Here is a 22,842-nt window from a genome sequence, read left to right on the forward strand (position 1 = left end):
CACACACACACACACACACACACACACACACACACACACACACACACTTGTAGTACATCGTAAACATGAAAGAGCCACAAACTTGCGGGCACACACACCTCCCTACACGCCGACACGTTGATCCCCTCTGCGCTGTGCGTACGCACCCTCTCTGTGAGGAGCATTTAACACCAGTTTTAATTGAAAGCCATATTAAAGGGTTTTTTGGCTTTGATTCATGAAGGAGAGCTGACCCCCACATTTCAATTACAGCGTATCCGTACCCACACGGGCGCTCACACACACTATCATCGGTATCATGGATGCAGAGACTGAGTTTCTCTGGGCATGGGTGATGGAGGTTAAAGAGGAAAATGAACAGAGATGGATAGAAAAACATATAAAGGAAGGAAGGGAGATAAAACGGTGAAAGGGAAGGAATGAAGCAGTTTTTTGGGGGCTCTCTCACAAGACCCATTTTAAAAAGATGACAACCTATCAGATTACTCCCCCCCCCCACCTCCAATGGTGTATCTTGCCTGTTTAATCTGCCTTTTCCCACTTTTATTCTCTTTCTTCTCTCCAACTCAAGTCTCCTTTCTTACGCCTCCCACTCGCCCAGCCCCCTTCCTTTTCTCTCTCTCTCTCTCTCATCGCATTAACAACACAGTGAGGACGACCACAAAGCTCGCCATCTTTATCTCTCTCACCGTTTGAGGATGCCGAAGATAAGGAACTCTCCTTTAATTTGAAATAAATGGCCTTCATCAGGAGAGCCAAAGCCTCCTGATAGCGCTGCGTGCTTTATTAAAGGCGCTTGAAGCAGAAAATTGGCTCAGCCGCGGCAAACGCTAAAGCTCTGTCCACATGCTACACCAAATTGAAGGTGAGGTCTTAAATCAACAATATTAACTGAGCCGCTTACAAAAATAAATATAGAGAAAGAAAGGTAGGGGGGAGGGGGGGGGGGTGTTGGTTTTTTTAGCTGGAACGGGCAGCAAAGCAGCGTCCCTGACAGCCCGTCCAGCCACGTATGGGGTTGTTTTTAATGTGCGTCCGTGCTGCGAAAGCATTTTAATGGGTGTGTGGGAGCAAACATTTTTTGGGGACAGTTCTCCACGCATCTGTGAGCGGTAAAAATGACAAAACATAAACAGTAAGATTAGTTGCTTAATTAATGGTGCTGCCCATTATTTTTAATCTCCGGCGGGCGGAGGCGTACGGAACACAGAGGCCTCAGACTTCTGGACCACGCCGACCAGCTTACCAAGACAAAAGAGAGGGAGCGACATGAAAGGGGAGGAATTGGAAAATGGGAAAGACACAAAAAAACAACACCAACTACAAAAGCCTCTGGCAAAAGCTTGGAGTCTGATAAGGAAGATGCCTTTATCACCTCTAAACCATGCATCTCTCAGAGTTAGACTGATGCTTCTTTTTGTGCTCTCCTTAATGGCTTTGGCTATACATATGAGGCATTGTTTGTCCTACATGCCATTTTACTTCTGTCCTGTCAACTACAAAGTATTGGTATCTGTGCTGACTTTCAGGCAACCAATTAGTAAATCGTGTTCACATCTCACGGGAAGCAGCGCCCGAGGAGGAAAAATAAAGAGAATCCAATATTGTGACTGACTTGAAGGCTACAAAACAACTTCTGTGAAAGTCTGCACATTGTGTTTGTGTGTCGACACATTGTGCATATGTTGTATTTGTTTTGACACGGTATGAATATAGTGTCTCCTCGACTTTTTCTTTTTTTAACGTGCCTGGCTGTGCATTCCAATGACAACAACTGCGTCTTTCATTGTGTGTTTAAACATTAGAGGTGGAACAAAAAAAATGTTGTTGCACAAAACTCCCTAATCGCACTACAGGCACTGGATCTCAAATAGCCGACTACCTGTCTCAATCTGGCAGCTACTTTTCTGTGTAGTGCAAAAGTCAATTATGGTTATTAACACAACCTTTAACTCTCATGGTTTGCTTCGTCTTATGACGGAAATCTGATGATGAACTGCAATCCAATTGAATTAAAACCCTAGTTTCATCAACCAATCCTGACCAGTGCGCTATGCGCTTTCACATCTTTAATCTCCAAATGTTCAGGTAACAATATTTCTGCATCATGGCAAATTTAGAACATTTATCAACACTGGTGCAGTGCCTGTTTTTGGCGTGGCTGTTTGGAGCATGTGCCGATTCCTTGGCTCTCGTTATTGCTGCTAGCGGCTCTGTCGAGAAACCGCTCATTGCTCGTTGTCTCCAGGGGGAAGTGGAGTTTGGTTGTAACGAGAGCATATCCAGACCTGTAAAGCCCCACTGAGGATGACATGCACGACTCAGTCCGCAGAGCCCCTAAGCCCCACCCCCCCCACACAGAGCGCCATCGCTTGTTTATTCAAAGTTTATTGATGTTGACGTGTCCAAATTGCACCATATTTGACTCTGCACGTCCTTGGCAATCCCCAGCAATACACCCGCCAAGCGTGATGTAGATCAGATGAACGCTGTGATTGTTGAAGAAATGCCGCAGGATGCCTGCCCAAGCGCAAGTCTTTTAATACGCAAGTGTTTTAAATAGGAAGGTTTTAGCGCAAATGCATGTGTTTAGGAAGGACTGAGAATACTACTGGATAAATGAGACTCGGATTATACAGCACGAGTTGCGTGATCCAAAGTATTATTTAAAGAACTGAAGGTGACAAGGTGAGCGACTTAATGCACAAATATTCATTTTGGGGTTTAATGTCCGAATGAACCACAGTTTTCTGCTCAGATGAATCTCAATCAGCTCTGTTTAGTGCAGAAAGTTTCATCATGAAAACTTCTCGAGTCCTTCAGTCGTGAGGTTTAAGTTCAAGTTTGCCATTCCAATAACATAAAATACAGCTGAATGACATATTCTTTCATTACTAGGATAATACAGATTTATATATTTCTTTAAATCAGAAAAAAAATCAAGGTTATGGGTGCATCAAAATCTGAGAGCAATGAAAAAGAGAGCGGTTTGTAAGAACCGTCAGTTAATCTCTAATTTTGTCTGCATACTGACTTTCTCCAATAAGTAAAAGTCCTGCAAGAAATGTCTTCATATCAGGTAGTGGGCATTTCTCAGGCCAGGCATCTACATCATGCTCATGTCCATTAACCATTAAACCTCAGCATTTTGCCTGTCTTTCTCTGCCTTCTGTTCCTGGAGTCTGGCGGTTCTTTTCGCCTTGAAAAACTTGAGCCTACACTGTCAGGATCAACATCAGGTTTGATATTCTGTAAAACACTCTGCTGTCTTTCTCCCCTTACAACTCTTGTGAAGTCCGTGTCTAAGCCAGTTTGTCAAGGAGGTTGTTGTTACTGTTGTTGCTGTTGTCGCTCGGGCTTTGAAGATAGAGATACTGGATTCCATGATTGGAAGTGTACGTGAAAAACTCAGGCCGACGGAAAGGAAATATAACCGCATTTGTTGATCCAAGATCAATGGAAAAAAAACAATCTAGTTCAACATTTCAGGAGTTGCGCTTATTTGGCTTTTTTTCCCCCACGAGTTAGATGAGAAGATTGAAACCACTAATGTCTGTACAGTAAATATGAAGCTGGAACCAATAAGGGATTAGCTTAGCTTAGCATAAAGACTGGAAGTAAGGGGAAACAGCTAGCCTGGTTCCGTTCAAAGCCTACAAGCACCTTTAAATCTTACAAATTCATTACTTTATCTAAAGCTTTCCCATTAGCTTGAATCCAGCTCACGTAAATGTACATATTTAGCATTGTTTATTGCAACTTTCCACTAATTTGCTTAAAATTGGATAGGTCCCATATGATGAGGAAATGTTTAATTCCTGGTGAAGAGGAAAAACCTTTGAATAGAGAACGAGAGACTGAGCAAAACAGGTCCATCCTTATCTGTTGAGGCAAGAAATGGCATTTGACATGTCGAAGGGTCAGAACTCCTGAACAGACTGCTTTGCCATTACCAGCTTGATTAATAATGGTGCGTTGATGAAGTAAAGAGAAAAAGAGAGATGATAGCAAGGGAGAAGGAGGGCAGGAGAGGTGAAGAGGAAAACAGCTAGACAGACAGAGTTGCCTCTTATCTCTTGCTTGTATGCACCTGCACCCTGACAGCTTTTCAATTGACTGAGGACACACATCCTCTTCTCCCCTATCTTGTATCTCCACACTCCTTCACTCGTACTCTCCCATCCCTCCATTCCTATCACAGCCGGGTGGAGAGGCTCCTCTCTATGATAGTACTCAGACTTCACTGTGTCTCTCGTAAACATTGAAGTGGATGTAGGGTACTTCTATTCTCCCAATGCCTCGCACTTTTGTCTCTCCTTTTGCAGTTTCTTTTAATTAGCTCTAAAGAATTTGCATCGTTGCTACGACTTGAAATTCAATTACGGTCGTCGTATACGTACAGGTGCATGCATGAAATTAGACCTCCATCCTAAGCATTTTAGGACGGATTTTAGTGAAGTGTCAGGGGACCAACTTGGGGTTCGATTAGAGTAGAAGCCGGTGATCGAACCGCCAACCTCTCGGTTAAAGAACGCTGCACCACCCACTTAGGCACAGCCGCCCCTAGACATGCAGCAAATGGTCCAGGGGACTCGCTGCTCGGGGTTAATTGCGCCCATGTGGTATGCGCCCTAACCGCTCAGCTATCGGGTCGTCAAGTAGGAACATTTCCATTACCTTAAAATGGGTTTCTGTAAAGAGTTCGTCTTTGGTGTTTTGCTGCTCAGAAACGGTGTTAACAGTCTGATACATTGTGTAACAAATACTGTACAGTATCTCAGGGTTTTCTATCCTATAGGCCCCCATGTAACGATATTAACTATATTTATTTCTTATAGTCAGTAAGTTTGGCACGTCATATTCAGGAAATAATTTAAATAGTCATAACATGTCCTAAATAATATGTATGTGATGAATACTTTGTAATGACAGCTGTGAATTAAAGCAGGGTGTGAATACATTTGGAGGTGCTGTGGGCTTCATTTTACCATCGGAGTCCATGTGGAAAGCTGCTTTAACACACTCTCTCTCTCTTTCTCCCTTTCCATCCGACACAAGCTGCTTTTTACTGTTTCCCTCAAATAGTTGAAAGTTTAATGGCATGAAATGTACACTTTTGAAATTCACCTGGGTCTAAATACAGCGAGCCTCACACACCATATTTTTGGTTTGCTTTTCTCTCGTACAGCACAACAACAATAACCAAGTAGTCTGCCTTTTAACTTGGACTCCGCTTCTCAATGTTTCCAGCCTCATCGCTGAGTGATCTCCGTAGGCTGGTATCATCCGACACATGCTGGGAGGATCTGACAAAGGCCCGGCTATTAAGGCTAGTTCGACTACGTCTGTAAGAGACAGCTGGCCTTGTTAAAATGCCTTGGAAACTGACCCGAGCGGTTTGACGTGGGTATCTGCCTCGTCCGTCTCAGTCTCGCTCTTGTTCTATTACTTTCAACTCTGAAGAAGAGGGCTGTCTCCCTCACTCTCTCACACACAAAATGTACCGAGACTAAAAAGACACCCGTTTCCATCCCCATGTCTCTTTCGCTCTATCTGTAATTACGCTAGGCAAAAGCCTGGCAAGTTAGCAAATGCTAAAGTTTCTTTGCTAAGTGGTCATCAGGTATGCGATGCAGTCTAAATATTGGCCAGTTCCAGAACGGCCTGCTGCAAGAGTCCACTGCTAATGGTGCACTCCTAACCCGTTTGGTTCGGTTAAAAGTGAACTCAAGTCCATTAGACCTATTGGTACGGTTTGTTCGGGCCGAACCCTGGTGCTGACCAACAACCGAACCAACACCGCTTGAAAAAGGAGGGTCTAGGTTTGCTTCCAAGCGGACTCTAGTGAGGTTCATTTGTGGTCTGAAAGCACGCAAACCAACTACAGGAATTAATGATAGCAGATATGCGATTTAAGCATGATTTCAAATGCTATACTACTAATGAATCCATTCGCTGGTGGTGAAATATCTTCAGGAGGCGAAGGCCATGTCCTCTAAGGCCATGTTTGTCAGCCAGTCAGCTTGGGTATTTTATAAACGCTGATAAAACTGCTGTGCTTGTATCCAACTGTGTCAGTTCATTAACTCTGTTAAAAAGTGTATGACAGAGATCCCACAGCTATACGATTCATGTGCTCGCCAACGTTTACACTACGCGTTCGCACCGGTCGTCTGGAGGCACCCAAAGGGGCTTTTGTACATTCCTGTTTCTACCATTATTCATTATAAGATGCGGTCTAAACACTAATGATGCTTATAATCACTTATTAATCAAATAACATACATATAGACATCAGAAGCATTAAAAGGCCGTCACTGAAATTTGATTTCCTCATGTGGGTTCTGATGACGCAGGGTGACGATGGGCAACACTGTCCAATTAAAGAGTTACCCGTCAGTCTGTATGACTTAATGTTCATTTGGTTCATATGTAAAAGTCAGTGTGGTCCAGAACTATGCAACAATTCTTTCCCTTGGTCCGGACTAAATGACCCCAAGTACAGGTGTGAAAACAAGCTTTTTGTTTGTGGCTGCAGACCATTAGAGGGTGTACATGTGAAGCCCCGCTAGCCATGCTGAGTAGCTGAGCTGAACTATTGCAATGTCACTGAAGTCACATTTCCAATCAAATCACTGACCTGGCAGAACAAGGCACACCTGTTGTCTTAAATAGCTGAATTGCACTAAAAGCCTTAGTGTTGCTTTTTAAACTGCTTTGACGCTTCTCCTCCAACCTTGTTTTGACTTTGGAGTGCCAAATGAGGACCCAGTGACCAAAGCTGGTTTTTTTCCCTCTAAGAGAGAGCTCAAAGGAATCAAAAGCTAAGTATGCCGTTATTACTTTTCTCTTGCAGGATTTGACGTTTCTTTAAATTGGTATTTCATTGTATCTGCACACTTGTTGGTCATGCGATTGTATGGCATAATTTTGGCAAAGCAAATTGTGTCATTCACTCCCATAAACAAGGGAGAGCGAGAGAATGAAAGGAAAGTTATTGAGTCTCTCTCTCTCTAAACAAACACACACACTGGACTGTGACACACTGGTCCCCTCCGGAGTGCTTGCAGCCAAAGCCCCCCTTTTGGCACCAAGGGTTAAGCTGTGGATTAACATATCACACACACAAATGTCGGCACGTATACACACTTTCTTCTTCAGGCCACAGAAGGGGGAATGGAGTCACCCACATGATATTTTACAGTAGCTTTCTTCTACAGCTCTGCACTGAGAGCAACATAAAACCAGTCCGTCTGAAGTTTCCCACAGATTATTTAACATTTGTTAATTTATTTATAGCTGAAAATGTCAGAACATGGCATTGGCTGTTGCTTTCAAATACACGAATGATTCCAAGTGTCTTTTAATGTCCAGACTCTTCCTCTCTATTACCAACGATATATCAGGCTCTCTGCATTATGGAATTTCATTCATTCAAGATGACTCTCAGACTAATCAGAGGACACAGCAGAGACTCACCCAATTTGTATACGTTTTCACTTGATTTGAGGCAAGCATTTAGACGTCAGTACCAAACTGAAGAAATGAAATGAAGACATTTGCTAGAACTCACCTATTTGGCCCGATTCACTGACTAAGTGTTCTGGATGGATTGCTTTTGGAGTGCTGCTATCCAAGTTGATACAACGCAGGGTAGAGACCGTCTCCCCAACATCATCAAATAATTAAATAGCATATAGTGCTATTTCCAACAGCAAATGGCATCTTCATATCGAGTGTGGCCGCTGTTTAAGCAGTGATCTGCAAACTAAATGTATAAATCATGAGGCGATCTACAACAAAATCTGGCTGGCTTTACATTTCCAGGAAGAAAGCCTGTACTGTATATAAACATGGACTTTTGTCACACAAAAGACAGATGGCTAAAGACTATCGACTGCCAATAAAGAGGATAGTGCGGGAGCTATGGCAATAATAAGAGTTTACACAGCTGAGGTGTAAAGAGACGGAAATGCAATCCGTCCAACTATCTGAGGAGCGGATGTTAGAGACAGACACTGTGTTCCAGGTGCTCATTTTATCAATGCAATTAACAGGAAGTGTAAATGAAGACAAGTGTGGTTTGGGTAGTGTTACAGAACCTACCAACTATATATTATGTCACATGATGGTTTCATTTTAATGGGCAGCTGATTAGTTCTGATTCTGATCACATGTTTAAAAGAGAGAAAATCAAACACACTTAAACGCACACCGACGGGAGGACAGAAGGTGAATCTTATCCCCTTTTTGGTAGAAAGTCTTATAGCAGGCGCTTTTATTCAATGGTTTTTCATCAGCAGACATTTCGGCTTGTCACGGTAGGAAATGCAAAGCTGTTACTCTTAACATCAACAACGACTCCGTTCTATTGAAGAGAACCATGTTGTAGCCACTGAAGTATACAGGTCCACGTCAAATGCATCCCATTTTCTTTGTATCATTTAACAACAGTCACACACACACACACACACACACACACCTTATACCTCACTTCACTCATTTAAGTGACACTACTGAATTCCCCGGAGGTTGGGGCTTAGACTAGATTACTGAATGAATGAGAGCCTAATCCAGGCTCCAAAGCCTGCAAAAGCGGTATATATAATTGTCAATGAAGATCTTGCCATACAGGAAGCTCGGATCGTTTTATCTTCTCTGATAAAAATGCAACCTCCCTACGAGAAGAGGATTAGCGGTATTACTGTACAGTATTCCCCAGAGGTAAGATCACCTGGTCTTCAGCATCAGCACGGATCAAAAACATGTAGGCATTGCTTTAAATCGCACTGTAATGGGGGGTCTTATATTCCTAAACTGCTGATAACGGCGTTCAGTCACTCCAGATTACCAGGGACTGGGTGTATTAACTACATGGCTGGCACTCAAAGAGTTGTGTATGTCTGTGTAAGTGTGGATAGGGCCGGGCCCAAATCATCTTCTTGTTATCGGCAGGCTAAAAAACGAGTTCAGGGCTTCAGTGCGATCCTCTATTCTGCAGAGGATAGGTGAAACGATTGATTCCAGGTAGAATTGACTGACCGAGCTTCTTCTATACCAACACTGTGTTTCAGACTCTTCCTCATAGTTGCTTCCAATAAACCTCCAGCTTGCTGTCAGCTACTTTAAGCAGCCCAGTACACTCCAAGTCCTCTACATGTGGCATCAAGTCTTCTTGTCACTCATTGACTCAACTTCTCATGACAATGTACATTTTTTTAAGAATATTTCTTCTTACTTGTTTTTTTGTTTGTTTTGGCCCTCATTTCAGTTGGCTATAGTGAAAAAACAACAACTGTACTCTCCAAAGAATTTGCAGCGATCTGGGAACATGGTGAAATCGCTACAAAGAAGTCCGACGAGCCAAGAAACACAAACTGTCAGATGATAAGACGGGTTGCACACGAGCCAACAGTTTAGGCAGATTATCTGAACCATTTGGTGAGGAAAATGAAGGAGTTCAAGTATCTTGTGGTTTTCTTCAGAGATGAGGATAAATTGGAAGCAAAAGGGAGAGGCCGATCGGCTCAGCGTAAGCAGCAACGCGGACATTGTACCAGAACCCTCACCTAAAAGCTTTGGGGAGTGGATGAGACCAAGATACAAAGCTAAACAGAGAAGTCGGTCAGCAGACTGCCATGGACCTTTACGACGGACTGTTTCTGGAATCATTTTACTGTTCACCCTGGTTTTTCGCTTCCACATAAGTTCGGCTCAAGTTTGTTTAGAACACGTATGATCTTCTGACTGCTTGTTTCTTCTTCTTTTTTAACTATGTTGCACATTTTCACTTGAATAAAATGTTGTTATTACCACTAGGATTGATGCAAAAAAACACTGTGAACAAAATCCAAATTGTAGTGTTAAAAAAAAAAAAAAAAAAAAAAAAAAAAGAGTTAATGAATCATTTCAAATTGAAATATAAAAATACAGATGAACTTCAATAACAAGAAGCATGGCGGCAAGCTAAAACTTGCCGTCAGGGTTGAGGAAACACTGAAAGACATAAACAAATCGTAATGTTATTTTGTCCTCAACCATAAATACTCGCGTGACTCTTGTTATTGGGAAAAGTCCATGTACTGTGGTGTGACAAATTTTAACAGCGAGTCAAGGCCCGGGTGTTTTACAGACTGCAGCGGCGATAATTAGCTGCCTTTCCCCCGACTGCGGCTCATTACAAGTCCACGGTGAGAAGCGAGGACGGGGAAATAGGGTATTGTTAAATTTGGCTTAATTAAAGCAGCCAATTAAAACACTTATCACATTAGTCAGGTGTGCGCCAGAGAATGTATGCATGTTACTGCTTAAAAATTAGAAAAAATGAGCAGATCACCATCTATCACTGCTTATTAGTCTGCTGTGGGTATGCTCATGTACGTGTGTGTGTGTGTGTGTGTGTGTGTGTGTGTGTGTGTGTGTGTGTGTGTGTGTGTGTCAGAGGCTCCAGGGAATAATATCCGCTTACTTTTTGAACTGCAAATTAGTTTGTGAATGTGAGTATGCGTGTGTCTCTCACCTCACGCTTGCTTCTGTCTTGGAGGCAGCTTGGTGGAATTCGTCCTTGCTCTGTTCGTATCTCTCCAAATTCTAAAGGGCAACACAGGAAGACATCAACAGAAAGTATTATAAAAGCATAATTTATGATTTTAAGTCTTCTTTTCTTTTTTTTTATTGGAAGTAAATGTATTTTTTCTAAATTGACAAAGGCTTTTGAAGCATTTTTTATGCCACATTTATTCCCAGTTGCATATGTTCACAGCATAAACACAATCATATTTTTGGAAGCAGCTTCTCTGTCCAGTTTTATGTCCATGAATTCAACAAATGAGATGCAAAAGGGGAAAAAAGTGAGTTACTGTCTGGCAACCACAAATTGTCTTGTTTCGTTTGGCACTGAGTAAAAGAAAAAAAATTTAATAAACAAAAAGTAGAGAATACACAATACGATCGATCGTTCATGATCAGTGACGTGCTGATCCGTCTTCTGATTTTCTTTTTGCTGGTCAAACGTGCCGCACGATTTCGCACATGAGGGACTTCTTCAGCGCGAGTGAAGAAGACATAAAGTTTGCCATTTGTAACCTCCTGCAAGTCCAAATAAATAAGCTGTGGAGGAACAACCTCAAAAATGTTTGGAACAACTTTTGTTGTTGAAGATTTGTTTGAGTGAGAGTGAGGGAAGGTCCTGTTATCTAATACTCCAGGTTTTATTTTGAAAAAACTTTGAATTTGAATATTGAATTTGAACTATAGTTCTTAGAGGGAAAGAAAGTCACTTACGAGGAATTTCTGTTTCTGTTAAAATGTTGGCTTCTGTATGGGTTAAAACAAAACAGACATCAGACCTCCAGATGTGCCGGTAGGCGATCTTTTTTACTTTTTGACAGTCAGACTTGCTGTTTCCCCACATTTCTAGTCTTAACGCTAAACTAAACTAAGCTAAGCTAAGCTAGGCTAAACGGCTGCTGACAGTAGCTTCAAAGTTAAGGGGAGAGACATAAAGAGTGGAATTTTCTAATTTGGACTTAATCCTGTTCTGTGAAGATACATAAACATTCTAACCACTGAATCCCAAAGTTCCTATCCTTTTTGAATCCTACCCATCTGGGACTCCTTTGAAATCAAATATCCCTTCTTTCCTAAACTCAAATTACCTCGGTTTACTCTTTAGAACAAAGATTTTCTCTCCTGCACTTCATTTCTTCATCTTTCTGTTTCCCTCCTCTGTAACAGCTTCTTTTTCTCCACTGTCTTTCTATTTTCCATTTTGTGCCTTCTGGACCTGAAAGGATAAACCTCTTTGTGAGTTCATGAACTGCAACTCCCCCTCTTTAAAAAGCCGAACATTACTTTTTACCGTCAGACACAGGACACCGCGGGCCAGAATTCACTGACATTCTTTTAAACACCAAAACTTACAGTAGGAAGGAAAAGTAGCATTGTGTTGTAATTTCATCCACAGGAAAGCTTTGCGACTCCAGCCCCTTCTAGCGACGCTAAGGCTCGGCAGTAACGAGGTGCATTACTCATACATTTTTGATTTCTGACTTCTGCAGCTTGCCCGGTGAGCCCCAAACGCCAAGCAAGCAGGCAGTGGTATTATGATAAAACAAGCAGCTAATCCACAACAACTGCAGCCCTTCCGCTGTTGATCCTCCTAGCTTAGGCCTTCCAGCACCCAGTACCCACCCACCCCAATCTCAAATATTTAACCAGCAAACTGTACCAGCTGGGGATGGAAGGATGGCTGGGGAAGAAAATAAAGAAAAAGCTAAAAGGGAGGGAAGAGAAGAATAAAAATAAAAGAGAAGCAGCAGAAGGCATGACGGTAAAAGGCGGGAGGACAGAGAGAGAGAGATGTTTGAGTACGTAGGGTTGGACTGGGCTCTGTGAGGAATTATTAAGTAAAAAGGTGTGCAAGGTACAAAAGGAGTCCTGCCTGTGACATATATACACGGTATTTCTCATAAAGTGGCTGTTGAATCTGAATCTATTTGTCCGTATTTCCACATCACAAAGCTACGTATGGTGTTTAATTACAAAGTGTTCCTCTCAGAGACAGTGAACACACCTGCCAAGTGTCTAGTAGCGGTCCTTGTGATGCCACGATATCTAAACTATGGCTTGTTTTCTTGCTCAGTGACCGTCTAACATGCATAGTTGTACTACATGCCAAAGTCAACTTTGAACCACAACATGGATTGTGACTTTGACTTTAATAATAGAAATGCGATGACTTCCAGTGTGAACTTATTTAGACGGATAAAAACACCATCCAGCTCTAATGCTGGAAGTGCCCACGACTGAAAAGCGTTGCACTCGCTGAAGCAGAACAAAGACATCAGGTAAAATGAAAAAAAGAAAAGAGCATACACATTTTAATCAAAAGTGCAGATAGTGGCAGGTCTGGAGTGTGGGTGTATCAAAGAGCACCGGCTATTTTGGTTCACGTAGGTGCAGCGGCGCAACGAGGTTTGGGTGAATATAGATCAGAGGGGTGTAGTACGCATGACGACAATAGCTCGACAGTGAAGAGTCAGCTTCTCCGCGAAATCATGTGGTTGTCTGGATGGTGCAGAGCGGCACAATGTGAAGACGAAGCGTCATACACTCGCAGCTAGAGGCAGATGGTGTGGCTTTCTAACGAATAATAAATTGGTGAAGCCGATGATCGCATCAATTGGATGCTAATGCAGTCTGAATTCTGCTGTATTTCCCTTGCAGATGTTTACATTTTTTTTATTAAATGCGACTTTGGATTTGCATCAAAATTAATTTCAAGAATAACACTTGAACCGCTGAACTTATTTGAAGAGTTGGTACGGTTGGCTGTGACGCACGGGATTAGTTTAGCTGATGACAGCATCATGTCATCAGACCTGTATCATGTGCGTAGAGGTGTGTGTGGTTATTTTGTAGCAGCCTGGTGTCATTTGCATGCGATTTAACCAAGGTAAACAAAGAAGATGGCAGAGCACAATGGCACTGCGCCCGCCTGATCTCCAATCAGAGGCTGCAGATTGATTCGACGGATCTGCCCTGCTGCCTTCAGACGGCTGCATGGATTCATTGACCTGAAAGAGAAGCGTATCATATCGTATGAAGCACACGCTTTACCGATGTGCACCACAATAACAGCATTGTTTTTTGATGCCGATATATAAATGTATCTGTTGGTTGGAAGGTGTTTAGTTAAAATAAACAAAATAGCCGATTTACATCGTCAGCATCATCGCGTGTTATACTTGCGCTCCAAGTTTGGTGACGTGGCAGCCGATTGACTTTTCTCCAGAAACAGACGCGGTTCTGAGACGTCCATCTTCGGTGCAACACATTCTCAACAGGAACGCCGACAACTTGTTTTGCGCTGCCTCATTTCAATGAACCTCGCACTTATGGCACCAAAATACCACAGAAACGGGCAAAGCCAACATCGAGGTCTGCTTGTGCTGGTTGGCACACCGCCGCAAAAATAGGGCACTATACCATACCTCTCTTGATAGGTCTTAAGGAAGAAAGGCTGAAAGACTTTTGAGACTGTGCCTAACTGTACCCTCATTAGTGCTTTTGATAAATGAACATAGACATGCCCGTAATCACACATTTCCATATCAATACATCTGCCTGCTCTACCACTTATTAGACCTGTCAGAGCTCCCAGCGAAAAGAATGGCTGAGAAGCGGCGTCATTTCCCCACTTGTGTCGCACCGACAAGGTTGTACAATGATGCCATAAGAGCTGTCATTACTAGTGACCCATGCGCACATCTGTGGCTATTTACAACACCTGTATCAGTACTTCGTCACATCTACCGGTGATATCTCATTCACCATCATAAAATGTGAGAAAGGTAATCAATAGTGTAGTTTATGGTGCTCGTATTGAAACAGATCGAATACATGATTAACACTTACTCTGACAACAAAACAATAACTTCAATGTACATAAAAATAGATAATGAAAGTCATTAATCAAAATTAAATGCATTTTTCTGCTCACAGAACTCGTACATCCTACCCATCCAAAAGAAAAGCCATAAAGAGACGATAATGGAGATTGAATGACGGTGAAATGGAAATAGAAAATGTGGTTTGCTGGGAACATAATGTAAAGCCATGATTTTATGGATGAACAGGTTCATAAACTTTCGGCTTTCTTAGCAGGATTGCCTACACACTCCAGGATCAGTCTTCTATGAAAAATCCCAAAAATTTCAAACTAAATATTCAAACATATCGGCCAAAATATTGGTAGCTTAAATACTTAGTTAAGTCCTACCTGCCACCTTTCAGTTGTCTTTTTTTCCCCTTCCTCATCGTATCTCACTCACCCAACCCATGTCTGCACTCATACAATGGCCTTCGAGAATTCTTATATCTGATTGGCAAGCAGCAGTGGATTCACTTCTAGTAACCGGGAAGGCTAGACGATGAATTGTTTTGAAGGAATAAAAAAAATGTACTTGTAGAATTGACAAGCAAAGGAAAGATTGACTGTAAGAATACAAGAGATCTACCCTGGTGTAATGAAAATATGTAGACATTGAATCAGATGATATACAGATTTGTTGTTTGATAAAACTATAATATATATATATATATATATATATATATATATATATATATATATGCATTTTGTGAGTCTGTTCATGTGTTTGGGTAAACACACTTTACAAAAAGGGAACTGGATATTGTTCCAATAGATGCTGCAGCTCAGGTTTTTAAATCTGGATATCTAAATGAACAATTGGCAGGAGGAAAGGAGGAAAGAGAGGAAAGAGGACTTTAGAAATGATGGACTATAGAAAACACAATGTATCAGCTTATTTATCTTCCTCCATGCCCCACTGTTACTTCGTTTTTTCTCTGGTCCTACCAAATCTTCCAACTTACTCTCCTTTCTGCGCTGCATCCTTCTTATCGATGCCAGTTTGCGATGTGTGATTAGATAAGGGTTGAAGTATCTCGCTTAAGGACAAAATCAACAACATTCAACACAACGCGGATCAACTGATTGACAGTACTTGGTGCTGCTGAATTCTAGGGGCTTAGACTACAACTATTAGGCCACCTGCAGACTGTAATTGCTCGTTATGTTCGCTCACTCTCCGTCCTGTAGACGTTTCTCACTCTCTCTGTGCTGAAGAGCAGAAAACCCATGTGCATGGGCATGAGGGAAAAATAATGAATAATGATGCTATTATGGAGAAACTAGTTATTACCATTATGTTGGTAACAACAGTGGTGTTTCATCTGTATTATGTTGCCGTGGAGACTTGCAAAATGTTTAAAGAATTGCGTAGAGCCAGAAAAAAAAACAAGCTTGTTAAACGTGAAAAGGTGGCAACAGCTGGACTGACGACAGTCATCAGCCACCACTAGCCCACAGATTCTTGCTCCTTGATTATGATGATGATTGCAGCCAGTCACCCCAGCTGTCGACACAGGTTTACTAATACCCTGCAACTATGGGATTACACATTTCGTAAATCCGGTGCATTGAAGTCGACGGCAAGCTCAGAGGTTATTAGGTAGATGTATTTTTGCCGTTTATTTCCATTGTTGTTGGCTCGTTAAAAGGATGCCATTTTATTAAAGCTAATACTGACCTGGAAACAAACCTTGCAAAGCTGAAGTTTGGGATACAGAGGAGCCTCTCACACAGGCTCCAATTGGTCAGAGCATTGATGAGGTTGTTCTATCGTGACTGAAACTATGCGCCATGACTTACGAATGTAAGCAAATACACGCTTGCCAAAGCAGCAAAATGCCTAATTCTTTTTTGCAAGTGGGTGGCCAAAAAAACATGTCACACACACACAGGGTGCTCTTTGATCCAACTGTAAAAGGCGCAGTCTTTCAACCCACACTCACTCCCACCTCATCTAACCTTTTGGTTTGATCTGAAAGTGGCAGCAGTATTCACTGAAACAAAAGAATTTCTGACCCGTGGACCCGTGTTTGTGTGTACGTTAAGTGTGTGAGCTTTGAGAAATAAGCCTGCGTCATATTCTATATGCATGTACTTCCATCTGTTTAAGCGTTCGGTGTGTACTGTATGTGTGTAGCCATTGAGGGGTCACAGAAGTCGCTAATGGAACACCTCGTCAGCTAAATGTTCTGACTTACAACTCTGTTGACAGTAGATGGGACCCCACAGCACACATAGACGACTAAGTGTAAAAATGACTGCTTGTTGTCTTCCTGGAGGTTATGTGGCAACTCTCTGGAATCTCTGCACGGTGACAAGACTTCAGTTTTATACTTGCAGATGTTTCTGCCTTTGAGCCAGACTAGATATCTTCTCTTATTTCCAGTATTTGAGCAATGCTAACCAACTGTAGCTTGTAAATTTAAGTCAAACCTCAAACAAAGTTTGACTTTAGTTAGATTTCAAAGTAGGTATCTGAAAGAGAAAAGGCCGTTTCAGAACATGGCGTCCAAGTTAAAAGGCGCAATACACATTCAGATTCAAAGCATTAATACAGCAGCAGACAACTATTTGCTCTGTAAAGATATAGCGGAGTAGTGTCTACCTGAACAGAGGATGAAATCACTCTCCCTCTGTGTGTGTTGTATTCAAAGCTTCTTCGTTCTTTGTTGGGATAGCAGGGCTGGTGTGTGCTTTTAGTGCATGTTAGTGCATGTGAGCGTGCACCACTGGTTAGCTCATGGCCCCTACTCTGCTTGGCACTCATACGGCGGTTACAGCCGACAACGCCGTTGTCGTGGAAGCACCCACCCTCTGCTTCCCCCTCATGTTAACACTGTTCGCTCTCTCAGCACTTTCGCCGTAGTTCGCACTGTTAGCGCCGTCCGCACCGTTAGCTGACTCAGCCGTCACCTTGTTGAGAGCTGTTGAGAGGCAATAGATATGTCCCAATCTCGTGAAAAGCAGCTTTAACTAGTATGTGATCTGCCCAGATGTTGTGAAGCCCCCCCCCCCCCCCCCGGAACTTCTCAAAGCTTAAAAGTTATAAGACATGTAAAATACAGTATAAAACATGCGTTCTACAGCCATCTGTGTGAGAGGCAAATTAAAAGTATTTCAAGAACATTTATCTCCACACCTTGAGAAGTTCAATTGAGTTTAGCTAAATGATCTCACTGACCGTTTACCACTGTTGGGGAATGAACACAAGCACTTTTTTTGTTGCCAAGGCAAAAATAATGAGGCAACTTGAATGGAAGCCACAGCTTCGCAATATTTGGTAATGTTAACTTATTATGAAACTCATATCTTCATCACCAGATGGGTGCAGCCTCGGTGGAAATATTGCTAACAAGCTAAACTAATAAGCAGATTCGAAGCCCTCGCTGCAGCATATTGAGCAGATAGCTTTTCACAGGATGAAAGCGTTAAACTTTGACTCGGTCTACATCGGGCCCTGGGTGCATTCATTTCCATAAGAAAGTGCAACACAGCAGAAAAGTGAAGTTTTCAAAACGGTATTAAAAAATAATATATATACTTGAGTTCTGATCAGAGGGCCAACCTGGCTCAATTATCGCAGGAACACACATACTGTATGGTTTGTTGGCAGTGTGTGTGTGTATAGGTTAATATATGTTTATGTGTGTGTGTGTGTGTGTGTGTGTGTGTGTGCCTGTGTCTAAACAGCATGTGTGTGTGCATGGCATCTTAAATAAGTCCACTGCCTCTCTGTTTGACCAGGAAAAAAAAAGGTACAGCCATTGGCATTATTTGGAGTAAAGCATTTTGTGTGTGTGTGTGTGTGTGTGTGTGTGTGTGTGTGTGTGTGTGTGTGTTTAGCATGCAGATATTTCTGGTGCACTACGTGGGGGCCCATGCTGACAGCGTGTCAAGCAACCTGTCAGACGTGGAGGAGGATTATTATCTCCTTCTGTACGCTCCATTTCCACTCTCTTCAAACTACACTTTACTGTGAGAGAGCGAGACAGACAGCGAGGGACAGAGAAAGGAGGAATTAGACAGATAGTTTCAGGTGCATCTGAAATTAACAAAAGACACATACGCCCACGTCAAATAAATGTTACTACAGCCTTTCCTGTATTGACATTTTGTAAGAAATGGAAAGATGGATATGAACTTGAAGATGAACCTCTGGATTGTCAAAACAAGTAAGTGAATAGCATCGGGCATGGTGCTTCAGGTCCTCTGTCAGTCTATCTTCATGTTCTCTCAATAGGAAACACAAAACAGTAGTTAACAACATCTGAATGCTCACCAAGGACAGGGTGGAGACACAGTGCATGAGAGTTAACTTGTGTGACTGAACTGTGCTGAGCACAGTCTATTAAAAGTCGATAAAACAATCTATTATTTTTCATTAAAAAAAAAGTATAAAAATAGTTCACTGTTCACTATAAAGTGCCACATTTATTTGAATGTTGAGGAAAATGGTGACACAGACCAGTGCCATGAGAATTTTACAAAAAGGCATACCTTAAAGATATGGCGATATGTAGCTTCACTTTGCATCAACAATATTGGATCATTGAGGCAAAAAATGACCCACACACACACACAGACACACACAAAGCGACGGGGTCCGTGTTTCACAACGGGGTTGGGTGGGTTGCCGACATCGCCGTCGACTCCTGAGGCACTGAGAGCAGTCTGCCTAGAATGGCAGTCGCACCGGGAGCATAGGGTCGGGTCCTCCCCTGTAGGAACAAAGGGGACGCAGAGCGTCCACAACCCCAGGATGCGGCGAGGTCCGGGCCTGAGCCGCAAGCCACCTCGACACCGGTCCCCCTTTCCAAGCTGACATAAAGACGGTCACGTAGGGGCTGGCCAAAATCTTCCATCACGATATAGGTAATTTCATACCTCGACAACAATATACATCATGATATAGCATGTTTTCTGGTCGTGCAAAAAAATATGAATGAAATGACCCCATGGAAAAGCTATTCATGTCTACTCCTGTGTGAATTAAATACTTGATATACAAATGTTATTTGTTGCTACAATGTTCTTAATTAAATAACAGTTTCAATTGAAGTTATAGAAAGGAAAATAAAATGCTTATGTTATAATATAAAAAAAATTAGATTTTAAAAGTTGATCAGATTTTCGGAGAAATTTGAGGTTGTGTGTGTGCTTCTTATTATCAATTTCGATGATGTTATTGTGTATTATGATATCGCTATATCGGATTACATCACGATACGATTCCATTGAAAAGGTCCATAAATGATCACGTCGACTTATCGCCCCAACCTTACGGTCGCACTGCACCGCTGCGGTGGAAATGTCCCCAGCGATGGGCAAAGCCAAGCACCAGGGGATCCTCCCACAATTACAAATGTGTCGTGAGTTTTTTGTTACACCCCTAACCAGCACATATGTTAATGCAAAGGGCGAGATAACGTTAACATACAGTAAGCCTCGCTCAGTTTGACTAGGACTCATCTCGGTTCAATTCAGCTGAGCAGTTTTGAAGAAACCAAACATCGAGCAGTGGGAACACTTGGAGAAGGCAAACAGGCTAAAACCGAGGCATTATGGGGCTTCTGGTGGCATCTGCGAACACACCGAGCCTGCAGATAGACGCATGAAATCCCCCCATTTACATATACAGTACACGTGCACCTGAATATACAGTGTGTATGCAAAACACACATCACATCACACACACACACACACACACACACACGTAGAGGTCTGTCTACAAACATCCTAAGCCCAACAGCAAACACAGCTTGTACTTGTATGTCAGCCTGCCAGTCGTCTTCTCCCTCTGCAAACCCAACCTGTTACTAATGAGACTAACACAAATAGCAAGGCATCTGACACCAAGACCTCTGTGTGTGTGTGTGTGTGTGTGTGTGTGTGTGTGTGCTTCAAATGTGTGGAGAGACTATGCATGGAGGTAATACATGTTTATCTATGCTGACTGTACGATAATTAGAATACAGATTTGGTGTTATGGTGGTGTCAGCCTGTGTGCGTTTGTCCGTCATTTATAAGTAGACAGCCAGGGAACCGTGGAGGAAGGAAGGAAGGAAGAAAATAAGGACAGAGGTCATAAATAAAAACGCACGAAGACAGACTTCTTTCTTGTCTTCTCCTTTGCAGGACAGGATTGACACGCCTAGTTTCAAAACTGCCCAAACTTCCGATTTAACCAAACAGAAAAAGAAAAGCCTATTGCGCGAGTCAGTGACTACCAAGAACTCTATCCGCTTATGGTAGCTTATGGCACACGCTACCCGTAACCTCCACTGACATGCACATACGCACACAATTTATTCCAAACTCGGGTTGAGGTTTTCTGTCAGTTTTCCAGCAGCAATCAGGAATAAACAAATGATGTAATAGTAAAGACAATAAATTAAAGGCCTAAGCTACAAGCACATGCACCACAGGGGGGCAACTGTGACACTGCAGAGATGGCACTCCAATGTTACGGCCCCCCGTGCGACTCCATCTGCTCCCACCACTCCCTTGGCGGGACAGATTTCAATTAGCCATGGTGAACACTACGTAATAATTAGATTTCACACATAACGTCCAGTAAAGGTCTTCTACGTTTGAGTACTAGGGGGAGTGCTTCCCCCAGAGAGCCCGTGAAAAGGTCCGTCTTGTGTGGCGCCCGTTGAGGCTGAGACTTAACTCGTGACCAACAGCTTTTACACCTTTTCTGCCTGGTAAATGCCAGACAGACGGACAGATGAAAGGGGAGGAAAGGGGTTGTAAGGGCTCTGTGGAGATGCTCAGGCTGGCTAAAAACCGGTGTTCCCTTTTGAAATCACATTTACTGACACAGTGCTTTTTCCGACGGATTTTCGTGTGCAGGGTGCATGCTCTCTCGTGTGTCAGCTGTAGTTTAACTTTGAGTTGGACAGAAGAAGTGCATAAAGAAAAGCAAACTACCAAACCAACTACTCACCGTGTGAAAAGGGACAGTTTACCAAAAGTCGATGGCACGCCCCCCCATTTTGGAGAGGCAGAAAGGAATACCAATACGGGAGCTAAACAATGTCCTGAGGCAGCAGCAAAACATTTTTAGCACCCTCAATATCAGTAAAAGCGTGCACTATATTTAGAATATTTTCAGCCACAAGACGTCTTTGTCAAAAACAGTATTTTACTTCGCAGATCACACGAGTTGCTGATCGACCGCTGCTTCAATTGATTAGTTTGTTTGTGTCATTGTGTCACTCAGTTCCCCGCCAGAAACGGCTGTCTGACAGCAAGGTAAAGCGTTGAAAATATTGTAAATATAGCCCACACTTCAACCGATCATGATTTATTCAGGTGGGCCTTTCTTTTAGGTGGCTAAAATCCCTTTTGCTGCAGGCCCCATCCACAGCAGTACATTTCGTTGTACTCCTCTCCACTTCTCCAAACTGGGGGTGCGCCGTCCGCCATTTACTGCAGGTAATACACCGACTGTGGATAAGTGCCCCATACTACTCCACTTGAAATAATCCAAACTGTCCCTTTAATATGATTGTCACTGTCACACATTTGCACTTGTGAGTGTTCGTGCTGTTTTTCCAGCAGGTGTGTTGGACCAGAGTCAGACAGCCGATGCCATTCATTTTGCAAAATTCGCATAATGAGACTTAGAACACAGACCAGTTATGTCCACCCACTTTCTGTCATAGTGCGGCGGCTGAGCGAACACGCACAAAGCACGTTGGCGAGTATCGCATGTTTTCTTGTGCCTGCATTTGTGTGATTGTACAATAGTGTGTAGTGCGTTTGTTTGGGGCCGTTTAGCTACTTGTGTGTCGCAAAGTTAAGTCTGTCCAAGTGTATAGACATTGTGTATGTGTGAGTGCATCCATAGTTTTGTGTGTACAGTATGTACAACTTTGGGAATCTGTGAAAGCCTCTAATGAAGTCTTTGTAAGCGTCTGTGTGCGTGTGTGTGAATGTTGTACCCTCTTCTCCAGCTGTGCCAGCTGCTCCTTGTAGAAGGCATCCAATGCTTTCAGCTGTACATCTTTCTTCTGTAGCTGCTGAGCCTGCAAGAGGGCGCGCACACACACACACACACAGGAAAGGATTAAACATTGTGTACTGCTACGTTTTCTCACTAGAAAGTAGTAGACTCGTGAAATATATGGTTTATGGTGATGTTGGTATGTTACATATCAGATACAATTTGAATTTTAGTGATAATATTCTCTAACAGTGCTACAGTATGATACCATACGACAGTGGTTACCAATCTGCGGGTCGCACATTTCAGCTCAGTGTGGGACGTTACAGTGTTTTTCTGTCAATAACTGTCTGTCCTCCGGTCTCTGTGTCACCCAGGGGTGTGCGGAGGGGAGAGACAACACTCGGCAGTCCGCTAGCTTGTTGCTCTCGCTACCAATATTAGCTGATCTGTGATC

At 42.7% G+C, this 22,842-nt stretch overlaps 1 protein-coding gene across 3 annotated transcripts in view; it reads right to left on the reverse strand.

The window, feature by feature from the left end:
* The window catches only part of LOC116395226 (MICOS complex subunit mic25a-like), an 86,901-nt gene that overhangs the window by 41,364 nt on the left and 22,695 nt on the right, over nt 1-22,842 (reverse strand). For all 3 annotated transcript variants that reach the window (XM_031868935.1, XM_031868933.1, XM_031868932.1), the window contains 2 exons: nt 22,384-22,467; nt 10,520-10,590 (listed from right to left, as the gene is read on the reverse strand). In XM_031868935.1, coding sequence (XP_031724795.1) covers nt 10,520-10,590; nt 22,384-22,467 — 155 coding nt within the window. The remainder of the gene's footprint in view (nt 1-10,519; nt 10,591-22,383; nt 22,468-22,842) is intronic.

Source organism: Anarrhichthys ocellatus, unplaced genomic scaffold, assembly GCF_004355925.1.
Source record: "Anarrhichthys ocellatus isolate YVR2014 unplaced genomic scaffold, GSC_Weel_1.0 scaffold44, whole genome shotgun sequence".
NCBI classification, from domain to species: Eukaryota; Metazoa; Chordata; class Actinopteri; order Perciformes; family Anarhichadidae; genus Anarrhichthys; species Anarrhichthys ocellatus.